General features: G+C 39.4%; 2 protein-coding genes across 6 annotated transcripts in view; both read right to left on the minus strand.

The window, feature by feature from the left end:
- Positions 1–26056, minus strand: part of RBM41 (RNA binding motif protein 41) — a 74593-nt gene that overhangs the window by 42542 nt on the left and 5995 nt on the right. For 3 of the 5 annotated variants that reach the window (XM_043895688.1, XM_043895686.1, XM_043895690.1), the window contains exon 5: positions 25634–25705. The exons of the other annotated variants lie outside the window; for them this stretch is intronic. In XM_043895688.1, coding sequence (XP_043751623.1) covers positions 25634–25705 — 72 coding nt within the window. The remainder of the gene's footprint in view (positions 1–25633; positions 25706–26056) is intronic. 5 annotated transcript variants of the gene reach the window in all.
- LOC122689336 (SH2 domain-containing adapter protein B-like) lies at positions 8196–13199 on the minus strand. Its single transcript, XM_043895684.1, is given in 2 exon segments — positions 8196–9368; positions 9371–13199. Coding segments are annotated over 2 exon segments (1926 nt in total). The 5' UTR covers positions 10851–13199; the 3' UTR covers positions 8196–8922.

The raw sequence follows: 26056 nt of genomic DNA on the forward strand, positions 1-26056 counted from the left end.
AACCAGTCAATCCTAAAGGAAACCAACCCTGAATACTCATTGGAAGGACCGATGCTAAAGCTGAACCTCCAATACTTTGGCCACCTGATAAACAGAGGAGACTCTTTGGCAAAGACTCTTTTGCTGGGAAAGATTGAAGGCAAAAGAAGAGGGAGGCAGAGGATGAGATGATTGGATGACATCATAGAATCAATGGACATGAGTTTGAGTAAACTCCAGGAAATAGTGAAGGACAGGGAAGCCTGGCGTGCTGCAGCCCATGGGGTCCCAAAGAGTTAAGAACACAATTTAACGACTAAACAACAAAAGCTGCTTAAAAAAATTAAGAAAAAATGAATCAGTTTCATAAAATGTTACAAGAAACAGAATAAAGAAAATATACTGAAAAATTAAAGAACAATTAAATGAATGAAAAGATATATTTACATTCCAAGATTTGAAGATACATATTATCAATATGTCAATTGCCCTTAACTGACTTCTTTGATGGAAACTCAATCAAAATCACATCAGAGAGAGTATATGTTTGTGTGTGAATGTGTGCATGTGTGCGTGCGTGCGTGTGTGTGTGTGTAACTTGATGAGCTGATTCTAACATTTCCATGGAAAAGCAAAGTGCCAAAAGTAGATAAAACTCTTCTGAAGAAGAACAAGGTGGAAGAAATTGTCCTTCTGCTGTACAAGGTATCAAGACATAAAAAAGCTAAACTTATGATACTGATTCTGTAATAGTTAAAAAGATCAAAGGAACCCAGAACACCCATGCATATATGAATACCTGATATATGACAGAGCTAGAAATACTATAACAGTGCAGGGACAATATTTTCAATATATGGTGTTGGGATAGAGGGTTATCTATATGAAAAAAAAAAAGAAACTGGAATCCTTATTTCATATTATACATATAAATCAATCAATTTAATGACTTAAATGTGAAAGGAAAATATCATAAAGCTTTTAGAATAAAGGACAGTATCTTCCTGAGTTTATGTAGGGAAGGATTTATTAATCAAAACACAAAAGCACTAAGGAGAAATGAAAAATTAATAAATTTTATTACATAAAAATGAAGAACTTTTGATTCATCAAAAGATACCATAAAGGCAGTGAAATGAAAAGCCAAAGAATGGGAATAGATCATTTCAACACATATAAGTTGACAAAGAGTAAGTATCCAAAATGATAAAGAACTTGTACAAATTTATAAGAAGCGCATATAAGATTAGAGATGAAATTTGGAGATGGACTATTCATGACATATAATCACAACACTTTTCTAGCATCCTCTTCTCTATAGCAGTACTGGAAGTAAGTAGTAATCACTGAGATCTGCTATATGTATCCTAGGGCTTTGGGGTTGAACTATTGTTGTGATACATGCTTAGTGACGTCTGAAACAAGACTGCATCTGAATATTTAGTGAGTTTGGGATCAACATGTACACATCACTTTACTTACTTATTTTTAAACTTTTTATTTTGTATTGGAGTATAGCCAATTAACTATGTTGTGAAAGTTACAGGTGGACAGCAAAGAGACTCAGTCATACCACATGTACCATTCTCCCCTAAACTCCCTTCCTATCCAGTTGGCCATATAACATTGAGCAGAGTTCCCTGTGCTGCACAGTAGATCCTCACTAGTTATACACATAGCTATATTTAAAATGAATAACTAACAAGGTATAGCACAGGGAACTCTGCTCAATGTTATGTGGCAGTCTGGATGGGATGGGAATTTGGGGGAGAATGGATCCATGTATTTGTATGGCTGAGTCTCTTTGCTGTCCACCTGAAACTATCACAACATAGTTAATCAGCTATACTCCAATATAAAATTTTAAAAGATTTTTAAAAAAGAAAAGAGACTGTATCTGGACACAGATACAAACAGATGGAAACATATTCATGCAGGAAAAAGACATTTCTACATTTCCTAAATGGGCAAAAGAACTAAAGAGCCATTTCACAAAGGAGGCCATCTGAATGGTCAATAAATGTCTGAGAAGGTTTCTGACATCATTAGATATCAAGAAAATAAAATTAAAATCACATTGAAACAAACAACATAGACCTAGATTCCTGAAAAATATCAATGTCCTGAAAACCAGACACACAGACAGAAAGTCACTTGCATGCACATACACATACACACACAGTCAGGGAAACTGTCCTTAAGCAAACTAAATGCAATATGTGATCCCTGATTGCATCCTGGATTTAAAATTGAGAAATCTAATTATAACCTTTTAGATAATATTATTTTAACAGTGTTAAATATCTTAAGAGTGACCATAATACTGTGATAATACAGGAGGATGTGTTCTTAGGAGATACACAATGAAGTATTTAGGAGTAAAACTTAATGTCTCCTATTTTCAAATAGTTAAGCAATAAACAAGCCACAGACATAAAGCAAATGTGGCAAAATGCCAACAGCTGTTAAATGTAGGTGAGGGGTATAGATGTACTATTCTTTCGATCTTTTTCCACATTTAAAATTTTAAAAATAGAAAGCATGGAAATAACACTTTATTAAAGATTAAGAAAATAAAAGGTAATATAAATGAATGCTAAGTGTTCAGAAAGGGGAAAAAGAATACAATAAAATACAAGCAAATACCTATTAGATTAGAGTCTGACAATACCTAGCATGGACAAAGATATGGAGTAACCTGAACCTTCACACATGATCGGTGGAATTTTAACTTGGGACAATTCCTTCATAAAAGAGTTAACATCTATTAAAGCTGAAGATGTGTAAACTCTTCATGCCTTAACTCCACTGTTAGACCCCCAGAAACTCCTGCACATGTGTCCCAGGATACATGTACAAGAATGATCACAGTAGCAGCACGGATACTTACACCACCACAAATGGAAACATCCACATGTCCAGAACCTCAGAATGTAATCTTATTTGGAAATAGGGTATTTGCATATATAATTAGGTAAGATGAGGTCATAGTGGATTAGAGTGGGCCCTAAATTCAATGACTTATGTCCTTTAAGAAGACCATGTGAAGACACAGACACACAAGGAGAATATCATATGATGATAGGAGCAGAGACTAGTGAAATATCTAGAAGCCAAGGATTGTCAGCAACCACTAGAAGCTAGGAGAGAAGTGTTGAGCAGATTCATTCTCACAGCCTCCAGAAGAAACCAACCTTGCCAACTTTGATTTGAACTAGCCTCCAGAACTGTGAAAGAATAAATTTCTGTTGTTTTAAGCCATCCAGTTTGTGGTATTTTGTTAAAGCAGTCCTGGGAAACTAACACCTAAAACTGTAGAAGTGATTTTGGAGTTGGGTAATGGGTAGATGTTGGAAGAATTTTAAAGGTGCTTGATAGTAAAAGATCGGTTACCTTGAAGGGACCATTGGTAGAAATATGAATGCTAATAACAGTTCTGGTGAGTGCTCAGAAGGAAGTAAAGAGGACAGTAAAGAAAACTTCTATCAACTTCTATCATCTTAGAGAACACCTATATCATCATGAAAAAATTTTGGTAGAGATATGAACATTAAAAGTACTGCTGGTGAAGCCTTAGAAGGAAATGATGAGCATGCTATTGAACACTGAAAGAAAGGTGATCTTTGTTATCAAGTGGCAGAAACTGGGCTGAATTGAGTTCTCCTGCTGGGTAGAAAGATTAACATAAATGTGAAATTGCATGTTTCAGTTCAGTTCAGTTCAGTCGCTCAGTCGTGTCCGACTCTTTGCAACCCCATGAACTGCAGCACGCCAGGCCTCCCTGTCCATCACCAACTCCTGGAGTCCACCCAAACCCATGTCCATTGAGTCGGTGATGCCATCCAACCATCTCATCTTCTGTTGACCCCTCCTCCTCCTGCCCTCAATCTTTCCCAGCATCAGGGTCTTTTCACATGAGTCAGTTCTTCCCATCAGGTGGCCAAAGTGTTGGAGTTTCAGATTCAACATCAGTCCTTCCAATGAACACCCAGAACTGATCTCCTTTAGGATGGACTGGTTGGATCGCCTTGCAGTCCAAGGGACTCTCAAGAGTATTCTCCAACACCACAGTTCAAAAGCATCAATTCTTCGACGCTCAGCTTTCTTTATTGACCAACTCTCACATCCATTCATGACTACTGGAAAAAACCATAGCCTTGACTAGACGGACCTTTGTGGACAAAGAAATGTCTCTGCTTTTTAATATGCTGCCTAGGTTGGTCATAACTTTCCTTCCAAGGAGTAAGCGTCCTTTAATTTCATGGCTGCAATCACCATCTGCAGTGATTTTGGAGCCCCAAAAAATAAAGTCAGCCAGTGTTTCCCTATCTATTTGCCATGAAGCGATGGAACCGGATGCCATGATCTTAGTTTTCTGAATATTGAGCTTAAAGCCAACTTTTTCACTCTCCTCTTTCACTAAGAGGCTCTTTAGTTCTTCTTCACTTTCTTCCATAAGGGTGCTGTCATCTGCATATCTGAGGTTATTGATATTTCTCCCGGCAATCTTGATTCCACCTTGTGCTTCCTCAAGCCATGCATTTCTCATGATGTACTCTGCATGTAAGTTCAATAAGCAGGGTGACAATATACAGCCTTGACATACTCCTTTTCCTATTTGGAAATAGTCTGTTGTTCCATGTCCAGTTCTAACTGTTGCTTCCTGACCTGCATACAGGTTTCTCAAGAGGTAGGTCAGGTGGTCTGGTATTCCCATCTCTTTCAGAATTTTCCAGTTTATTGTGATCCACAGAGTCAAAGGCTTTGGCATAGTCAATAAAGCAGAAATAGATGATTTTCTGGAACTCTCTTGCTTCTTCGATGATCCAGCAGATGTTGGCAATTTGATCTCTGCTTCCTCTGCCTTTTCTAAAACCAGCTTGAACATCTGGAAGTTCATGGTTTACATATTGCCTGGCTTGGAGAATTTTGAGCATTACATTAGTAGCATGTGTGATGAGTGCAACTGTGTGGTAGTTTGAGCATTCTTTGGCATTGCCTTTCTTTGGGATTGGAATGAAAACTGACCTTTTCCAGTCCTGTGGCCACTGCTGAGTTTTCCAAATTTGCTGGCATATTGCATGCAGCACGTTCACAGCATCATCTTTCAGGATTTGAAATAGCTCAATTGGAATTCCATCACCTCCACTAGTTTTGTTCGTAGTAATGCTTTCTAAGGCCCACTTGACTTCACATTCCAGGATGTCTGGCTCTAGGTGAGTGATCACACCATCGTGATTATGTGGATCGTGAAGATTTCTTTAGTATAGTTCTTCTGTGTATTCTTGCCACCTCTTCTTAATATATTCTGCTTCTGTTAGGTCCATAACATTTCTGTCCTTTATTGAGCCTATATTTGCACGAAATGTTCCCTTGGTATCTTTTATTTTCTTGAAGAGATCTCTAGTCTTTCCCATTCTATTGTTTCCCTCTATTTCCTTGCATTGATCACTGAGGAAGGCTTTCTTATCTCTCCTTGTTATTCTTTGGAACACTGCATTCAAATGGGTATATCTTTCCTTTTCCCCTTGGCTTTTTGCTTCTCTTCTTTTCACAGCTATTTGTAAGGACTCCTCAGACAGGCATTTTGCTTTTCTGCATTCCTTTTTCTTGGGGATGGTCTTGATTCCTGTCTCCTGTACAATGTCATGAACCTCCGTCCATAGTCCATCAGGCACTCTGTCTATCAGATCTAGTCCCAAATCTATTTCTCACTTCCACTGTATAGTCATAAGGGATTTGATTTAGGTCATACCTGAATGGTCTAGTGGTTTTCCCCACTTTCTTCAACTTAAGTCTGAATTTGGCAATAAGGAGTTCATGATCTGTGCCACAGTCAGCTCCTGGTCTTGTTTTTGCTGACTATATAGAGCTTCTCCATCTTTGGCTGCAAAGAATATAATCAATCTGATTTCGGTATTGACCATCTGGTGATGTCCATGTGTAGAGTCTTCTCTTGTGTTGTTGGAAGAGGGTGTTTGCTATGACCAGTGCATTCTCTTGGCAAAACTCTATTAACCTTTGCCCTGCTTCATTCTGTACTCCAAGGCCAAATTTGCCTGTTACTCCAGGTGTTTCTTGACTTCCTACTTTTGCATTCCAGTCCCCTATAATGAAAAAGACATCTTTTTTGGGTGTTAGTTCTAGAAGGTCTTGTAAGTCTTCATAGAACCATTCAACTTCAGCTTCTTCAGCATTGCTGGTCGGGGCACAGACTTGGATTACATGATATTGAATGGTTTGCCTTGGAAATGAATAGAGATCATTCTGTAGTTTTTGAGACTGCATCCAAGTACTGCACTTCCGACTCTTTTGTTGACTATGATGGCCACTCCATTTCTTCTAAGGGATTCCTGCCCACAGTAGTAGATATAATGGTCATCTGAGTTAAATTCACCCATTTCAGGCCATCTTAGTTTGCTCATTCCTAGAATGTCAACGTTCACTCTTGCCATCTCCTTTTGACCACTTCCAATTTGCCTTGATTCATGGACCTAACATTCCAGGTTCCTATGCAATATTGCTCTTGACAGCATCAAACCTTGCTTCTATCACCAGTCCCATCCACAACTGGGTGTTGTTTTGCTTTGGCTCCATCCCTTCATTCTTTCTGGAGTTATTTCTCCACTGATCTCCAGTAGCACATTGGGCACCTACCGACCTGGGGAGTTCCTCTTTCAGTGTCCTATTTTTCTGCCTTTTCATACTGTTCATGGAGTTCTCAAGGCAAGAATACTGAAGTGGTTTGCCATTCCCTTCTCCAGTGGACCACATTCTGTCAGACCTCCCCACCATGCCCCCTCTGTCTTGGGTGGCCCCACTCGACATGGCTTAGTTTCATTGAGTTAGACAAGGCTGTGGTCCATGTGATCAGATTGGCTAGTTGTCTGTGATCGTGGTTTCAGTCTGTCTGCCCTCTGATGCCCTCTCTCAAAGCCTACCGTCTTACTTGGGTTTCTCTCACCTTGGACGTGGGGTATCTCTTCTATATTTAGCTGAAGAGATTTCCAAGCAAAGTGCGAAAGATGTAGCCTGGTTTCTCACTGATACTTATAAAATGAGAGAGGAGTGAGTTAAATTGAGTAAGTATCTGTTTAAAAAGAAATTCAGAACTTGATCTGGAGAATTCTGAGCCAATCTAGATAGCCCTAGAAAAAGGGACAATGGTATGTGGCTAGACAAACTTTAGACAAAGTTTCACTGAAGAGATTATGTATGTGACTCATGGATCTAGTCAACCTTATCATCAGAAGCCAGGAACAGACAAGGGATTATCCAGAAAGGATCTGTCAAGAATCCTCATATCTAATGGTGTGGCTCTCTTGACATACATAAGAAACCAAGAAGGTTTATAAGGATTTTATGCCAGCAGAAACAGTGCCAGCCTGATGTAAAAGTGACAGAGACAAGCTAAAATGAAGGGAGGTAAAATGAAGCCACAAAAGCCAGAGAGGGTGGGGCTGCAGCTGCCCTGGTAGGCTAAGATGATGGAGCTGTCCCAGAGTACCCAGAGAGCAAGGCTACCCCTGGCGACCACAGGACAGAGCACTGAACCCAAAACATTACTCTTAGGCCTTGAAATCTAATGGAATTTGCCCTGCTGGGCTGCTAACTTGCTTTAGAACAGTAACCCCTTCATTCTTCCCTTTCTGCCCTTTCAGAATGGGAATGCTTATCCTATGCCTGTCTCACCATTGCCTAGTTTCATAGGTCTCTGGACAGAAGGGAACTTTGCCATGGAACATACTCAGAGTCCACCATCACCTGATTTAGATGAATTAGATAACGCGATTTCTGACTTTTTGAGTTAATATTTAGGACTTAGATTTGATGCTGAAATGGGTTAAGACTTTAGGGGATGTTGTTATGAGGTGAATGTATTTGCATGTAAGACAAATATGAATTCATGGAGGAGGCCAGAGGGCTGATTATACTGGGTTGAATAGTGAACCCTCAAAATTCATGTCCATTCAGCTCCTCAATATGTGACTTTATTCAGAAATAGGGGGTTGATGGATGTATTTAGTTAACATAAGGTCATACTGGATTAGGATGGAACCTAAATCCAAAGACAAGTGTCCTTAATAAGAATGCTGTGTGAAGACATGGCTTCCCAGGTGGTTCACAGAGGTAAAGAATTCATCTGCCAAGCAGGAGACTCGGGTTTGATCCCTGGGTTGGGAAGATCCCCTAGAGGAGTAAATTGCAACCCACTCCAGTATTCTTTGCTTGGGAAATGCCATGGACAGAGGAGTCTGACAGGCTACAGTCCATGGAGTCACAAAGAGTCAGATGTGACTGAGCACTAAGCATGTGCAGACACAGAAACACAGACACACAAGGAGACTGTCACATTATAACAGAGGCAGAGACTACAATGATGCTTTTGCAACACCAAGGAATGCTGGCAATCACCAGAAGCTAGAAGAGATGAAGGATCCTCTTCTAGAACCTTAGGAAAGAGCCTAGCCTTGTCAACACCTTGATTTCAGACTTCTAGCCACCATGAGAGGATAAATTTCTGTTGTTCTAAGCCACTATATTTGTTATGGCAGCATTAGAAAACTAACAGTGATTTTAGAAAACTCTTCCAAGAAATTTTGTTTTATAGTGAGAAGGCAAAATTATTGATACACACAGTATCAATGAATCTCAAAAACATTATACATTATAACATTGTGTTAAGTTAAAAGAATCTTACACAAAGAATATAAGTGTATGGTTACAGTTATCTGAAGTTCTGTAAGAGGCAAAACTAACCTATAATGGAAAAAAATCAAAATGCCTCTGGGAGAGTGGGGTAAGAGTTACTGAGAAGAAGTATGATGAAACTTTCTGGGAGTGATGGTAACCTTTTTTTTTTTGGATTTGCAAATATTTTAATTCACAGAAACTCAAGGAGGGGGGTGGGGGTGGGGGCTGGGGCGGCGCACTGGCTGTCCATCAGTCTCTATCCAGGCCTTCTCCAGCCCCCTGCGAGGGGCGACAGCATTCTAAGACATGCAGTGGTGTGCTAGTACCATACAAACGACATGAACTGGACACGCTGGCAGCGGCGGCGGGGCCGCCGGCTCCTCCCCGTCCGGGCCCGGCGGGGCGGGGCGGGGCCCACAGGGTCCGCACTGCCACGGGGTAGAGGAGGGACAGGTGCTCGGCGCCTTTGATGGGCAGCTTCCTGGTGGTGTAGTAGTGGATGACCTCTGGGACACTGTCGAACGGGGGGCTGTTCTGACCCAGGACGTATTTCTCTTTGGTTTTGGCCAGTTTCATCTGCATGAAGCCCTGGTTGCTCTTCAGGGAGAGGGAGTAGTCGTGTCTGCTGGCCTGGCTGTTCCGGACAAGGTAGCTGCACTCCTTACAGAGGCGCAGCAGGTTCTCAGCGTCGCCCTGCTGATGGCTCCGTGATACCGTATTTGCTTCTCCAGTGGCACAGCAGGATCCACTCTCTCTCCCAGGATCCCACAGAACTCAGGGCCCCCATGTTTGATGGGCTTGAAGCCACCTCTGGGAGCTCGAAGCTGGTGCTGCCAGTCCCGGGAAGGCGAGGGGGATGACTGCCGCCTCTCACTGCCATTAAACTGGGCTGCCAGAGCTGGGATAGTGACCCGGTTCCACTCCCATGGCTGATCGTACTCGTCGGCGGGCCTGTCGTCATCCTGGGGCAGCTTGCTCTCCCGGAGCTGGGGGCTGACCGTGCTCTCTGCGTCCGAGTCCACGCTTTGGCCCTTGGGTTCATAAGGGGTGTCGTACAACTGGATGCCTTTGTGCTTCGACCGGACGCTTTCCTGCTTCTGGAACTCAGTCAGGATCCTCTGGGCCTCATAGGGCTCCATGTAGCCTGCGCTCTCTCCCTTTCCTGCTTTGCTTTTGAGATCATTCTTGGCATCAAAGGGATCCGAGTAGTCATCAGCGATGGTCACCTTGTCCTTCTTGCCGGCACCGCTCTCCTCCGTGGCCGAGGCGCCACACTTGTTGAGTAGTTTCTTGCCGCCGCAGGCCATCGGGCTCCAGGTACGGCCGCCGGAGCAGGTGGCCCCTGGGGGGTCCCCGGCACAGCCTGCGGCACTCTCCACCTTAATGAGGCGATGCTTCGGGGAGATGTAGCGCACTTCGGCCGGGGTGGCAGGCCGCCGCTCGCTGCTGCTGCTGCGGTAGAGATGCGGGGAGCCAGAGGACGAGGACGCGGCGGTGCCCTCGCCGGAGGAGGCACAGCAGCAGCCCGCGGCGCCCGACGCGGATAAGGCGGAAAAGGCGCGCTGGCTCCCACCCGGCTCCCCGCCGCCGCAGTAGTCCAGGCGGCACATGGCCCGCAATTTGCGCAGCGACGAGCTGGGCCCGTTGTAGGGGTCCTCAAAGTCGCGCTCCTTCTGTGCGCGGTAGGCGCGGATGAGGTCGCTCGTGCTGCCGCTGTCGTTGGGCAGCGATCCCGACGAGGCCGAGAAGCAGGAGGCGGCGGCTGTACCGAAGGACGCGGAGGCAGCCGCGGGGGCCTGCGGCATGGCCTGGGGGGGCTGCGAGGGCCGCTCGCCTTGGCGCCGCTGCTCGTGGTAGTCGGGCCGCGGTGGTTGCGGGGGACTCTTGGTCTTGCTGTTGCCCAAGCTGAAGTACTTGTTCAGCCACTTGGCCATGGCAAGAGGCCGCCTAGGGCCGCAGCGTGGGAGCCGGGTCCGCCGCCGCGGCCATTTGGGGGGCAGTGATGCCGCCCAGGTCCCTCGGCACCCAGGCCCCGGCCCCGGCGAGGGGTGTTCCGATGGTAACCTTTTATGTGTTAGGTCACACAGATGGAGGTATGTTGAACACGGTCGGTCCAATAATTGTGTGATAACACATCGGTACCTTGAAACTGGCCATTGTAGGAATATGTATATCATGAACTGGCAAATGATACAGATAAGAATCTTTTTTTCTGGAGAGCTGGCTGCTAAATATTTGCCAACACATCACTACAAAGATGTATATACAAGTCAAAAGTCAGCAAATGAATACTTAAGTTTTGTGCATTTCATTGCATGGAAATTTTACATCAAAAGAAAATATATTTTTAGCTAACAATATATATATTGACATATTTAGGGGTACATGTGTTTACACTGGTGATCCATTTAAATAAATCAATAAAGTAAGATGGTTTAAAAAAAAAGATGGTTTAATAGATGGATAGAGGGATAGACATGTGATAAATCAGTAAAATATTAATGATATAATCTAGCCAGCCATCACTGGGTGTTTGTGATAAAATTCTTTCAACCTTTCTGTGGGTTTAAAATTTTTCATTAAATACTGAAAAAATATTTTCCCATTTGGATATTAAAAATATTAACATATGTACTTTAACCCTATCTTTTTTGGGCTTCAATTTTTATATTTCATTGATTAAACCAATTGCTACTTGTTATGGTATACAGTGAAGGGAGGGAATCTAAACATATTATTTGCTCAAGTAGCAAAACAACTGAAGGGCATTTTTTTTATCACTTTTTAAAAGATAGTTCACAGTAGGAGTATGTACACCATGGACACTGGCAAATGGTACAAATCATGTGAAATTCTTGAAAGGAAAGAAGTAATATTGTGAATAGCTGACTGAGGTCCCTGGGGAGATAAGAGGGAGAGGATCTAGCACAAAGGAATAAATATTAACCTTTGGCAGGAAGGATGTCCCCAGCACTGATTTGAAATGGAAGAAAATGATGGCTAGGATACAGAAATTAGCAGAGTCAGGCAGAAAGTAGATGAAGGTTCTTACTGATGGTATTGTTTCCTTTGAAATAGGAAAGAAGACTACCTGCTAAAAATAATGAAATAGCAGTAGGATAGGAAATAGTAATGAAGATCTAAAATAGCATTTTTAAGGAATGAAACAGAGAGCTGACCAGAGACTAGGAGACATTTCCAAACAAGAAAGAAGGCTCTAGATGATACCAGAGATGACGAATTTGTAGAGGCACTAATCAACACAGTTATACTATTTTTCTTTAGTAGTGCTCAAAATCCATCATGCAGCAATAAAGAAAGTAATCAGTTGGATTGATTCAGGGTTGAGGATTTGCTGGGTGGGTATGATGCACAAAAAAAAAAGAAGCAAGGAAAATGACTCAGTGGCAATAACTTGGGTAAATAATGGATGATGGAGTCTAAGCTAGATGTGGAAGGAAGAGGCAACAGGAAGGGGATGACAGATTGGGAGAAGAAAAAAAGATTAAGGAGCTGGAGATTTTAACTGGGTTGAAAGAATGGTAAAATGATTGTTAAGAGAGTTGTGAGAGCCAGAAGGATAAGAGAAAGGTTATGGAGCAGTATGGAGTTTAAGATTTCAGAAGAAGTATATTTCTAGGGAGACTATATGTTGTTTTCCCACTGATTTAAGGTTAGAAAATGGGATATGTATTACTTAAACATAAATACACACAGTGTTATCTCAAGATACAGTAAAATCACACTTAAAAAAAAAACAAAAAATCTTTTAAAATCATGTATACAAATGCCATGATCAAGAGCACAGACTTTCATATTAAAAACAGACCTAGATTTAAGTTCTAGCCTGGTTATTTAATAACTGACCTTGAGAAATTCATTCTTTCAGAAGTTCTATTTCATTATCTGTAATATAGATACTATCTTATAGGGCTACTGTAAGGTTTAAATGAGTTAATGTGCAAAATGCTAAGCATAAGGACTAGCACAAATAAGCCCTCAAAATTATTAGCCATTAGGAATTCTCTCTCCAGGTAAGATTAAGTAAGCGTACTTCACCTTGCCTCTCCCACTGAATATAGCTACAAAACTAGAGAGACTACATAGAGTACATGACAACAGTGAAAACTACAAAGCAAAATTTGGAATAGGTAAGAAATTTAGAATTTGAAATAACAAAGAACTCATGCCCAGACACAGCACAATCATAATCAAACTGCTGAAAAGTAAACAGGGTAAAGAAAGTAGAGGAATAAGGACAAAAAGTTTAAAAACCCATAAATTTATGGTTAATTGATTTTCTTTAAAAAGTACCAAGACAGTTTAATTTGGAAAGGATTATCTTTTCAATGAAAAGTGGCAGGACTATTGGACATACATATGCAAAGAGATTAATGTAACCCTAACCTTACACCAGGCTTCCCAGGTGACTCAGTGGTAAAGAATCTGCCTGCAATGCAGGAGACGTGGGTTCGGTCCCTGGGTTGGGAAGATCCCCTGGAGAAAGAAACGGCAACCCACTCTAGTATTCTTGTCTGAGAAATCCCATGCACAGAGGAGCCTGGCGGGCTACAGTCCATGGGGTCGCAAAGAGTAGGACACAACTGAGCATGTACACACACACACACACACACAAACACACAACCTTACACCCTATGTGTAATTCAGAAATTAATTAAAAATGGCTCACAGACCTAAATGTATGAGCTAAAACTATATATCTTCTAGAAGAACACATATGAAGAAAATCTTTATGACCCTGGGTTAGAAAGAAATCTTAGTTACAAGATCAAAAGCAGAAGTCATTAAAAAAAATTAGATTTCATCAAAATCACAAACACTTAAGCTTCAGAAAATGCTGTTAAAAAAGGTGGTGTCAGTGAAAATGGCAGAGTTAAGAATCTCTTAAAAGAGAACACTGACAGAAACTGTCAAAATCAACTTGTTTTCAGAACTCTGAAAATTAATCAAAGGCTTGTAGTAATCTGGGAAACATCTATTGAAGAAAAATAGCTGAATATCAGTAAGAATGATAAGTTTTATGGCATTTTAACTTGCCTTTTCCTCATCCTTTTTCCCCAGGTCTGTCAGTCAGTCAGTGAGTTCAGTCGCTCAGTCGTGTCCGACTCTTTGCGACCCCATGAATTGCAGCACGCCAGGCCTCCCTGTCCATCACCAACTCCTGGAGTTTACTCAAACTCATGCCCATCAAGTCGGTGATGCCATCCAGCCATCTCATCCTCTGTTGTCCCCTTCTCCTCCTGCCCCCAATCCCTCCCAGCATCACGGTCTTTTCCAATGAGTCAACTCTTTGCATGAGGCGGCCAAAGTATTGGAGTTTCAGCTTCAGCAACAGTCCGTCCAATGAACACCCAGGACTAATCTCTAGGATGGACTGGTTGGATCTCTTTGCAATCCAAGGGACTCTCAAGAGTCTTCTCCAACACCATAGTTCAAAAGCATCAATTTTTCGGCACTCAGCTTTCTCCACAGTCCAACTCTCACATCCATACATGACCACTGGAAAAACCATAGCCTTGACCAGATGGACCTCTGTTCACAAAGTAATGTCTCTGCTTTTTAATATGCTATCTAGGTTGGTCATAATTTTCCTTCCAAGCAGTAAGCGTCTTTTAATTTCATGGCTTCAGTCACCATCTGCAGTGATTTTGGAGCCCAAAAAAATAAAGTCAGCCACTGTTTCCACTGTCTCCCCATCTATTTCCCATGAGGTGATGGGACCAGATGCCATGATCTTAGTTTTCTGAATGTTAAGCTTTAAGCCAGCTTTTTCACTCTCCTCTTTCACTTTCATCAAGAGGCTTTTCAGTTCCCCTTCACTCTCTGCCATAAGGGTGGTGTTATCTGCATATCTGAGGTTATTGATATTTCTCCCAGCAATCTTGATTCCAGCTTGTGCTTCTTCCAGCCCAGCATTTCTCATGATGTACTCTGCATATAAGTTAAATAAGCAGGGTGACAATATACAGCCTTGACATACTCCTTTTCCTATTTGGAAACAGTCTGTTGTTCCATGTCCAGTTCTAACTGTTGCTTCCTGACCTGCATACAGGTTTCTCAAGAGGTAGGTCAGGTGGTCTGGTATTCCCATCTCCTTCAGAATTTTCCACAGTTTATTGTGATCCACACAGTCGAAGGCTTTGACGTAGTCAATAAAGCAGAAATAGATGATTTTCTGGAACTCTCTTGCTTTTTCGATGATCCAGCGGATATTGGCAATTTGATCTCTGCTTCCTCTGCCTTTTCTAAAACCAGCTTCAACATCTGGAAGTTCACGGTTCATGTATTGCTGAAGCCTGGCTTGGAGAATTTTGAGCATTACTTTACTAGCGTGTGAGATGAGTGGAATTGTGCAGTAGTTTGAGCATTCTTTGGCATTGCCTTTCTTAGGGATTGGAATGAAAACTGACCTTTTCCAGTCCTGTGGCCACTGCTGAGTTTTCCAAATTTGCTGGCATATTGAGTGCAGCACTTTCACAGCATCACCTTTCAGGATTTGAAACAGCTCAACTGGAATTCCATCACATCCACTAGCTTTGTTCGTAGTGATGCTTTCTAAGGCCCACTTGACTTCACATTCTAGGATGTCTGGCTCTAGGTGAGTGATCACACCATTGTGATTATCTGCATTGTGAAGATCTTTTTTGTACAGTTCTTCTGTGTATTCTTGCCACCTCTTCTTAATATCTTCTGCTTTTGTTAGGTCCATACAATTTCTGTCCTTTATCGGACCCATCTTTGCCTGAAATGTTCCCAGGTCTGTAGTAACCTTGAAAACCAACAACCCCATGTTACAGAGAAAACCACTAAAGAGGGAAAACAGAGTTGGAGTTCCTTCAAAGCCCCATTCCCAGAGAACTGTCATTACTTGATCTATCTAGTAAATCTCACAAGCAATGTTCTCTTTATCTGACCTGGTTCAAAGTTCATTCAGTGCTAACAGCCTGAGAACTCCTGTCAAAAACAATCGGAGGCACTTGTTGAATTCTGTGGCTATCTGAGGTGGTGGAGTTGAGACAAACAATAGGTTACCAACATGCTTAGAAGGCAATCCCAGGGAATAAAATGTCATTAGGGGCCCTGACACATTTTGAAGAATCTGAAAGGCCATGCACATGCACAGAGCTGTCCACGTGGCCAGAGCTTTGTGTGTGCTCAGGAAAGACCTGAAAAATCCCTGAGCTCTCACCACTGACAACATTAGTCTAATACTGAGTTTCTGCACAGGCAGGGAGTGAAGGCTACAATGGAGTTAACTGCCTGGTTGACTGTTGATGATGTCCTTGGCTGGTACACAAAGTCCTTCAGAACTGGGAAATCCCTCAGTACTGGGAAAAATACTAGTTCTAGAAATAATTAAAACACTGTGTTAAGTTAAAGAAGGTCATATAGTATATGATATGATTATATTATGTGATTCCATTTATAGGAAATGTCTGGAATAGGCAAATCCATATGGATAGGCAGTAGATTAGTGGCTCCCTGGGCTGGGAGTTAAAACAGTAACTGAGAACAATCTCTGAGGTGATGAAAATGTTCTAAAATTCACTTGTAGTGACGGTTGAACAATTCTGTAAATTTACTATGAACCACTCAATTGTACATTTAAAATGAGTTTTATGGTATGTAAAAGACAACTCAATAAGGAAGTGAAAAAAAAGGATCCAATTACCTTCTATAAGAAACTTGCTTTTTTTCAAAATATGAAACTCACTTTCAAATATAATATAAATAGGATAAAAGTAAAATGGAAAGTAATTCTGGAATGTTGGAGTAAAGACCTCTGAAAATCTGCTGCTCCATAAAAGCAAAAAGAACACCAGGAAAAGTTGTCAAAATAAAACTTTTGGTAAGTCTGGAAATTAAGTAAAGGCTTATAACAATACGAGGAACAGTATTCAAGAAAAACAGCTGAGTTGCAATAAGCATAGTAATATTTGTTGCATTTTAACTTTCCATAATCCCATTTCCCTCTCTCCAGTTTTTCAGCAGCTCCTATGATAGTTGTGAAAAGCATCAGCCTAACTTAAATTGAAGAAAGCAGAGCAGTTCCAGAGCTTCCATCCTCAGAGAAACGTCACTATTTGACTTTCTTCTATTTCTGCTTTATTGACTACATCAAGGCCTTTGACTGTGTGGATCACAACAAACTGTGGAAAATTCTTAAAGAGAGGAATACCAGACCACCTTACCTGCCTCCTGAGAAATCTGTATGCAGGTCAAGAAGCAACAGTTAGAACTGGACATGGAACAATGGACTGGTTCCAAATTGGCAAAGGAGTACATCAAGGATATATATTATCACCCTGCTTATTTAACTTCTTATGCAGAGTACATCATGAGAAATGCCAGGCTAGATGAATCACAAGCTGGAATCAGAATTGCCGGGAGAAATATCAATAACCTCAGATACGCAGATGATACCACCCTTAAGGCAGAAAGTGAAGAGGAACTGAGGAGCCTCTTGATGAAAGTGAAAGAGGAGAGTGAAAAAGCTGGTTTGAAACTCAACATTCAAAAAACTAAGATCATGGCACCTGGTTCCATCACTTCATGGCAAATAGATGGGGAAACCATGGAAACAGTGAGATACTTTACTTTTTTGGGCTCCAAAATCACTGCAGATGGTGACTGCAGCCATGAAATTAAGATGCTTACTCCTTGGAAGAAAAACCATGACAAACCTAGACAGCATATTGAAAAGTAGAGACATTACTTTGCCAACAAAGGTTCATCTAGTCAAAGCTATGGTTTTTCCAGTAGTCATGTATGGATGTGAGAGACTATAAAGAAAGCTGAGCACCAAAGAACTGATGCCTTTGAACTGTGGTGTTAGAGAAGACTCTTGAGAGTCCCTTGGATTGCAAGGAGATCAAACCAGTCAATCTAAAGGAAATCAGTCCTTCAGTCCTTTAGTCCTTCATTGGAATGACTGGTGCTCAAGCTGAAGCTCCAGTACTTTGACCACCTGATGTGAAGAACTGACTCACTGGAAAAGACCCTGATGCTGGGAGAGTTTGAAGGCAGGTGGAGAAGGGGACGACAGAGGATGAGATGGTTGGATAGCATCACCAACTCGATGGACATGAATTTGAGCAAGCTCTGGGAGTTGGTGATGGACAGGGAAGCCTGGCGTGCTGCAGTCCATGGGGTCGTAAAGAGTTGAACATGACTGAGTGACTGAATTAAACTGAAAAGCTACATTCTGAGGGTTTGTCTTTGACTTGGTTCATACATAGATCATGTCAAGAGCAATCAATGGAGCTTATTTAACCCTGCAGCTACTTGAGTGGCATTACCAGCTAGAGCTAAGAGGAGGCTGACAAACAAACAAACAAAACTTAAAATGAAACACAGGGAATAAGGATCACACTTACTGGTTTCACAATGGATTACAAAGCTACAGCAACTGAAACAATAAGGTAGTGGCTTAAAGACAGATATGTGAACCAGTGGAAAAGAATAGAGAGCCCAGAAATAAACTACACATGTATAGTCAACTGATCTTTGACAAGGGTGCCAGGAATACATAATCAGGAAAGGATAGTCTCTTCAACAAATGGTGCTGGGAAAAGTGTATATCCACATGCAAAAAAGTGAAACTGTACCCTTATCTTATGCCTTTCACAAAGCTCAATTCAAAACAGATTAAAGACTTAAACATAAGATCTAAATTCTAAAACTCTTATTGAAAACACAGGGAGAAAGCCTCTTGACATTAGTGTTGGCAATATTATTGGCTATAACCTCCAAAACACAGGTAATGAAAGCAAAAATAGAGAAGTGGGACTACATCAAACTAAAAAGCTTTATCATAGCAAAAGAAAGAATAGAGTAAAAAGGAAACTTATAGAATGGGAGAATATACAGTAGACTCTTGAACAACACCAGTTTGAACTGTACAGGTCTACTTAATGCAGTTTTTTTTTTTTGCAGTAAATATATACACTATAGTACTACAAGATCTGTGGTTGATTTAATCTATAGATGTGAAACCATGGATATAGAATGCTGATTATAAAGTTATTCATGGATTTTTGACTGCTTGGAGCATCAGCATCCCCAACCTCTATGTTGTTCAAGAGTCATCTGTATTTGCAAAGTACATATCTGTTAAGGGGTTAATATCCAAAACATATAGGAAATACCTACATCTCAATGGCATAAAAATAAAACCTGATTTAAAAATGGACCAAATATTTGAATAGACATTTCTCCACAGCAGATATACAAATGGTCAACATTTGTATAGGTATATGAAAAGGTGCTCACCATCACTAATCATCAGGGAAATGCAAATCAAAGTCACAATGAGATACATGTGCATGTGTAAGTGTATGCCAAGGAAAGTGAGGGCCTCAGAAGTCACTAATCTCTCACTTCTAACTGATCTCGAGGCTTAGCACAAGCAGGAAGTGAAGTCTAAGAGTTGCAAACTGCTTCCTTGAGCACTGAAAGAGTGCACACACACACACACACACACAGCCCCTTGATAAAGGCTTATATACTTTTTGATTCAAGACATTTAAGAAAAACTCTCTCCAATCATTAGTGGCTCACTATGTTAACTGGACAGAGACTTCAGTGACTTTAAATGACAAAGAATTAAAAATTGACAGAATTGGTCCAGGAACATCACTAAACAAACAAACAGCAACCAACAAACCCTGGGTGGGGAGGGGTTGATTGACTTTTCAGAGTTGTCACATAATATTATTTTAAATGTCTAATTTTCAACAATAAAATTATAAGACTGTAAGGGACTGAATATTTGTGGCCCCCATGAATTCATATGTTGAATCCCCACCCTTCAATATGATAGTAATAGGAAGTGGGGATGCTTGAGTACTAATTAGGATTAGATAAGGTCCTAAGAGTGGAGCCCTCATGTATGTGATTAATGCCCTTATAAGAGTCATCAGAAAAAAAAAAAGAGTCATCAGAGAGCTTGCTTCCTCTCTCTGCTCTCTACCAGGTGAGGATCCAGTAAGAATTCAGCAGTCTGAAACCCATAAGAGGGTTCTTATTGGAACTAGACCATGCTGGAACCCTGATCCTAGATTTCCAGCCTCTAGAACTGTGAGAAATACATCTCTGTTGTTTATAAGTCACCCAGTTTGGTACTTTGTTATAGCAGCCTGAGATGACAAAGGCATTGAAAAAAAGCAAAACAAAACACTCCCCACCTTAAAACCAAGAAAGTATGATCCATACACAGGAAAAAAGAAACAGTTGATAGAAACTCTCCTGAGGAAGCACATTGGGCTTCTCAGAAAAAAACTTTAAATCGTTATCATACGTCATTCAAACAAAGGAAACCATGCATAAAAGAACTAAAGAATGTTTCAGAATATCTTACCAAATAGAGAATAAAAATAAAGGTAGAAATTATCATAAAGAATCAAATAGAAATTTTCAAGCAGTATAATAACTGAGATGAAAAATATACTAGAAGGGCTCAACAGGAGATGTAAATTGACAGAAGAATCAGCAAACCTGAAGATATGTCAACTACATCATCTGAGGAAGCTTACTAAATTTGACGAGCAGAAAGAAAAAAGAATGACGAAAAAGACAACAGAGCCCTGGGAACCTATGGGAGACAAGCAAGCCTACCAACACATGCATAATGGACTCTCAGAAGAAGAAGAAACAAAAAGAATATTTGAAGAGTTAATGGTCGAAAGCTTCCCCAAATTGATGAAAAACACTAATCCATACATCATGGAACTTCAACGGACTCCAAGTAGGATGAATTCGAAAGATACCTATGTGGAGTCTGTCCAAAAAGACACTTAGACAAGTAGTCAAACTGTCAAATGTAGAAGATGAAGAACAGATCTTGAAAGCAGTAAGAAGAGGCTCATGATGGACAAGGGGTTCTGAGATTAATAGTTGACTTCTCAATAGAAATTACAAGGGGCCAAAAGGCAGTTGAGATGATACATTTGATCTGCTAAAAGAAGAAGATTGCCAACCAAAAATTCAACGTCCAGCAAAAAACTATAACGTAAAACTAAAGGAGAAATTAAAACATCCCAAGATAAACAGAGTTCACTACAAGATGATCTGCCCTATAAGAAAAACTATAGGGAGTCTTTTAGACTGAAATAAATGGACACTAAATAGTAACTCAAATTTACCCAAAGAAAGGACACTAGTAAAGTTGACTACATAGGTAAACATTAAAAACAGTATAAACGCTTTTATCCCTGTGCTTTTTTGTTGTTGTTGTTCCATCTGACTTAAAAGATAAAAGATAACCACATAGAGCAATAATTATAAAACTCTGTTGATAGGCTTAAAATCTAGAAATATGTCATTTGTATGACAATAATAGTACAAAGGAGCAAGGACAGAACATAGGCAAATAAGAATGAAGTTTTTGAACATTATTAAAATTAAGTTGGCACTAATACAAACAAAATTGTTCAAGCTAAGGAGTTAATTATAATCCCCAGGGCAAATTACTAAAAGAGTAACGAAAATAGTAAAAGAAGCAACAAGTTAATTAAGATGACACACTGTAAAAGCTTATTTAACATGAAGGAATAAATGGAGTAATAGAGGAACAAAAAGATACCAGACATCAAAAATAAATAGCAAAATGGCAGATGTAGAACCTACCTTATCAACAGACTCCACTTAAATGCATTAAATATAAATTAACACTCTACATAATTGGAAGAAGGGATTTAAAAAAAAACATGATCTAAATAACTATTTGCTGTCTATAAGAGACACTTTGGTTTTTTAAAAAGTTGAAAGTAAAAGGATAGAAAAAGATGCTTGATGCAAAAAAGAAAGTAAAGCAGAGTACAAGAAATTTGAGTCTCCCTTTTTTCCTTGGTAAGTCTAGCTAAAGGACTGTGAATTCTATTGCTCTTTCCATTGAGCCAACTTTTGGTTTTCTTGATTTTCTCTATTTTTTTTTTTTACTAATTTTTCATTTATTTTTGCTAATCTTTATTTCTTTCCTTAAGCTAGATTTGGGTTTATTTGCCTTCTTTTTGTAGCTTTTTTCACTAAACTTCAATTTTTTTAGAGTAGCTGTAGCTTCACAGCAAAATTGAGGGGAAGCTGCAGAGATTTCCCACCTATTCCCCTGACCCCACACATGTTCAGTCTCCCTCATTACCTCCCACCAGAGTGGGACATTTGTTACGAATGATGAGCCTACACTGACATATCATAATTACTCCAAGTCTATAGTTTACCATTTACTCTTGGTATCATATATCCAATGGGTTTGGACAAATTTTTGTAGTTTCTTGAGATGGAAGTTTTGGTTATAAATTTGAGGTTCTTCCTATTTATTAATACGGGCATTTACAGCTTTAAATAGCCCCTTGAGTACCTCTTCTACTGCATTCCTAAAGTTTTGGTATATTTTGTTTTCATTCATCTCAAAGTATTTTCTAATGTCCCTTGCAACTTCTTTTTGATCCTTGGTTGTTTGGTAGAGTGTTAAATAATTTCCACATATTTGTAAATTTCCTAAATGTCCATCTATTATTGATTTCTAATTTCATTTCACTGTAAACAGAAGTGGCGAGAGTGGACATCCTTGTCTTATTCTTGGTATTGGAAGAATGATTCCAATCTTTCACCATTAACTATGATGTTAATTATTAAGACAAATATATACCCAATAGATTTCTGACAAAAATGCAAAGGCAAGTAAATGGAGAAAGAATACTCTTTTCAACAATTAGTACTGGATAATCGGATATTCATAAGCAAAAAAGTGTACCTTAACATAAACCTCACACCTTATATAAACATTAAGTCAAAGTGGATCATAGACTTAAATGTAAGATATACAATTATAAAACTGCTAGAAGAAAATAAAGGAATAAATCCTTTTTCATAAAATCTAGTGTTAGTTTTTAGACATAAAAAAGCACAATCCATAAAAGAAAAAAATGGATAAACTGGATTGTATCAAAATTTAAAATATTTGCTCTGAAGCAAAAAATCTGCACACTGAAAACTACAAAATTTTGCTGAAAGACATGAATAAATACAAAGACATTCTGTGTTCATGGATTGAAGATTTAGAATTGTTGTCAGTACCACCCAAAGTGATATACAAATTCAAAGCAATACTATCAAAATCTCAATGACGTTTTTTGCAGAAATAGAAAAACCTGGGAATTCCCTGGCAGTCCAGTGGTTAAAGACTCGGTGCTTTCACTGCTGTGGGCCTGGATTCGATCCCTGGTAAGGGAACTAAGATCCCACAAACCATGTGGCAAGGCCAGAAAAAAAGGAAATCGAAAAATCTATCCTAAAATTCATATGGAATCTCAAGGGACTCAAACAATGAAAACAATTTTGAAAAAGAAGAGCAAAGTTGGAGGTCTCATATTTCCTGATTTCAAAGTTTACTACAAATCTACAGTAGTTTAAAAAGTGTGGTACTAACATAAAGACAGACATATATACCAATGGAATAGAATGGAGAGTCTGGAAATATACTCTTTCATTTACACTCAAATGATTTTCAGAGAGTGTGCCAAGATCATTCAATGAGGAAAGGTAGTCATTTCAACAAGTAGTACCGGAAAAGCTGGATATCAAACATGTAAAAAATGAAGTTGGACCCCTTACATATGAAGTTAACTCAAAATGGATCAAAGACCTAACTAAACATAAGAGCCAAATCTATAAAACTTTTTGAAGATAACATAGGAAAAATGGTTTATGACATTAGACTTGGCGAGATTTACTGGATATAACAACAAAAGCACAGGGAACAAAAAATAGACAAACTTGACTTTATCAAAAATAAAAACTTTTGTGCATCAAAGGATACTATTGACAGAATAAGAAGGCAACCCATAGAATAGGAGAAAATATTTGCAAATCATATATCTGAACAGGGAGTAATATCCAGAATAGATAAAGAACTCCTGCAACTTAACAACAAACAACCCATTTAAAAACGGACAAAAGACATCCTTGTACATTGCTGGCATGAATTTAAAACAGTATAGTCTCTATGGCAAACAGTATGGTGGTTCCTCAAAAGATTAAACATAGAATTACCATATAATCCAGCAATCCCACTTAACAAATTCAAAAGAATGAAAGCAGGGACTGGAACAGACTGTTGTACATCCATGTTCATAGCAGCATTATTCACAATAGCCAAAAGACAGAAACTACATAAGTGTCTATTGACAGATGAATAGATTAACAAAATGTAGTAGATACATACAATAAAATATTATTTAGCCTTAAAAAGGGAGGAAATCCTGATACATGCTACAATATGGATGCTAAGTGAAATAAGCCAGACACAAAAAGACAAAAACTGTATGATTCTGTTTACATGAGGTGCCTAGAATATTCAAATTCATAGAGAGAGAGCAGAATGGTGGTTGGTAGAAGATAAAGCAAGGGGAGAATGGGGAGTTAGTGTTTAATGCGTACAGAGTTTCAGTTTGGGAAGATGAACAAGTTCTGGAGATGGATGGCGATGATGGCTGAACAATGTGAATATACTTAATGCCACAGAACTGTACACTTAAAAAATAGTTAGAATGGTCACTTTTATGTTAGGTATATTTTACCACAATAAAAGAGAGCTTGCTCTGCAGAAGACACTGTTAAGAGAATGAAAAGACAAGCTGCACACTGGGATAAAATATTTGTAAATCATATATCCAACAGAGAATTGTGTTTTGACTATATAAAGAACTCTCAAAAGTCAACAGGAAAAAATAAACAACTCAATGAAAAACAGCAAAAGATTTGAACAGACACTTCAGCAAATAGGATATAAGGATGGCACATAAGCATATGGAAAGATGTTTAATATCATTAGCCATTAAGGAAATGCAAATTAAAACTACAATGAGATACCACTTCACAGCTATTAGAATAACTAAAATAAATACCAACAATACCAAATGCTGACAAAGATGTAGAGCAATTGGAACTGTCATACATTGCTGGTGAAAATGCAACATGGTTCAGCCACTCTTGAAAATGGTTTGGCAGTTTCTTATAAAGTTAAACAAACACTTACCATATGACCCAGTAATCCCACTCCTAGATATTTACCTTAGAGAAATAAAAATTTTATGTTCACACAAAAGCCTGTACAAGAATATTCATATCAGTATTATTCATAATCACCATAACCTGGAAACAGCCCAAATGCACTTGAATGGGTGAGTGGATAGACAAACTTTGAAACATTCATACAATAGAATGCTACTCAGCAAAAATGAACTATTGATACATACAACTTGGATGAATCTCAAAGGCACTACACTGCATGAAAGAAGTCACTCTCAAAAGATTACATTTCGAATGATTCTATTTGTATGACATTCTCTAAAAGACAAAATCACAGTGATGGAGAATAGATCAGTGACTGATTGCCAGAGATTACGGGTGGAATTGGGAGTGACTTCAATGGATAGTATGAAGGAGTTTGAGGGTGATGGAGCTGTTCTTTATCCTGATTGTGGTGGTGGTTACATGAATCTATGTGATTAACATGATTTACAATTCACAGAATTGTACACACACCTCCCCCCAAATAAACAGGCAATTTTATTGTAAGTTCATTTCAAAAATAAAGTAAAATATTAGCTACTATATCATCATCATCAATAGTTATACTTTACTGATTAAAAATATTCAGGATTATGAAATAGGATCAAAAAGACATTAAGGTCATTTTATGTCTGGTACAATAACTTAAAAGGTATAGAGAAAAAAATCAACAACACTAAATGTTAAAGCTTTAAACTTCTAACCCCTCTCTTTAATATTCTGTATCAGGATAATATGTTCCCTGTGGATCATGTCCTATAAACATTGTCATATACTGAATATGAAATTAAATAAGAACTCAACTTAGAAGTCTGGGACCCTAGGTTACATTCCTAAATCTAACACTGTAAGAAAACTCTCGACTTGCCTTTTGTGCCTAATTTTATCTTCCTCTTCATTGAGGTCATGTACTTGTCTGCACTTGTCTTTTTGTGGTATGCTGTGAAGGTGTAAAGCAAGGAGTTTCAAAGATAGGAAACAGAACAGATTCATACACTACCCACCCACCCCAAATACCAGGTACTGCTTTAAGTGATTTACATGTATTACCTCTCTTAATCCTAACAACCCTACAATATAGCTACTATTAATATTCTCTTGAAGGAAATCAAGCACAGTATTGTAACTTGCCCCACATCTTTAGATAGTAAGTGGGGGAGCCAGGATGTTCCCAGCAATCTGTCTCCACAGCCCATGTTCTTGATCAGCAAGCTATAATGTCTCTCCACAAAAGCTGTTTCTTCATTCCTTCCTTCACCACTGCTCTTGCATGTCTATGGTCTCTCTGTCT

Source organism: Cervus elaphus, chromosome X (assembly GCF_910594005.1).
Source record: "Cervus elaphus chromosome X, mCerEla1.1, whole genome shotgun sequence".
NCBI lineage: Eukaryota > Metazoa > Chordata > Mammalia > Artiodactyla > Cervidae > Cervus > Cervus elaphus.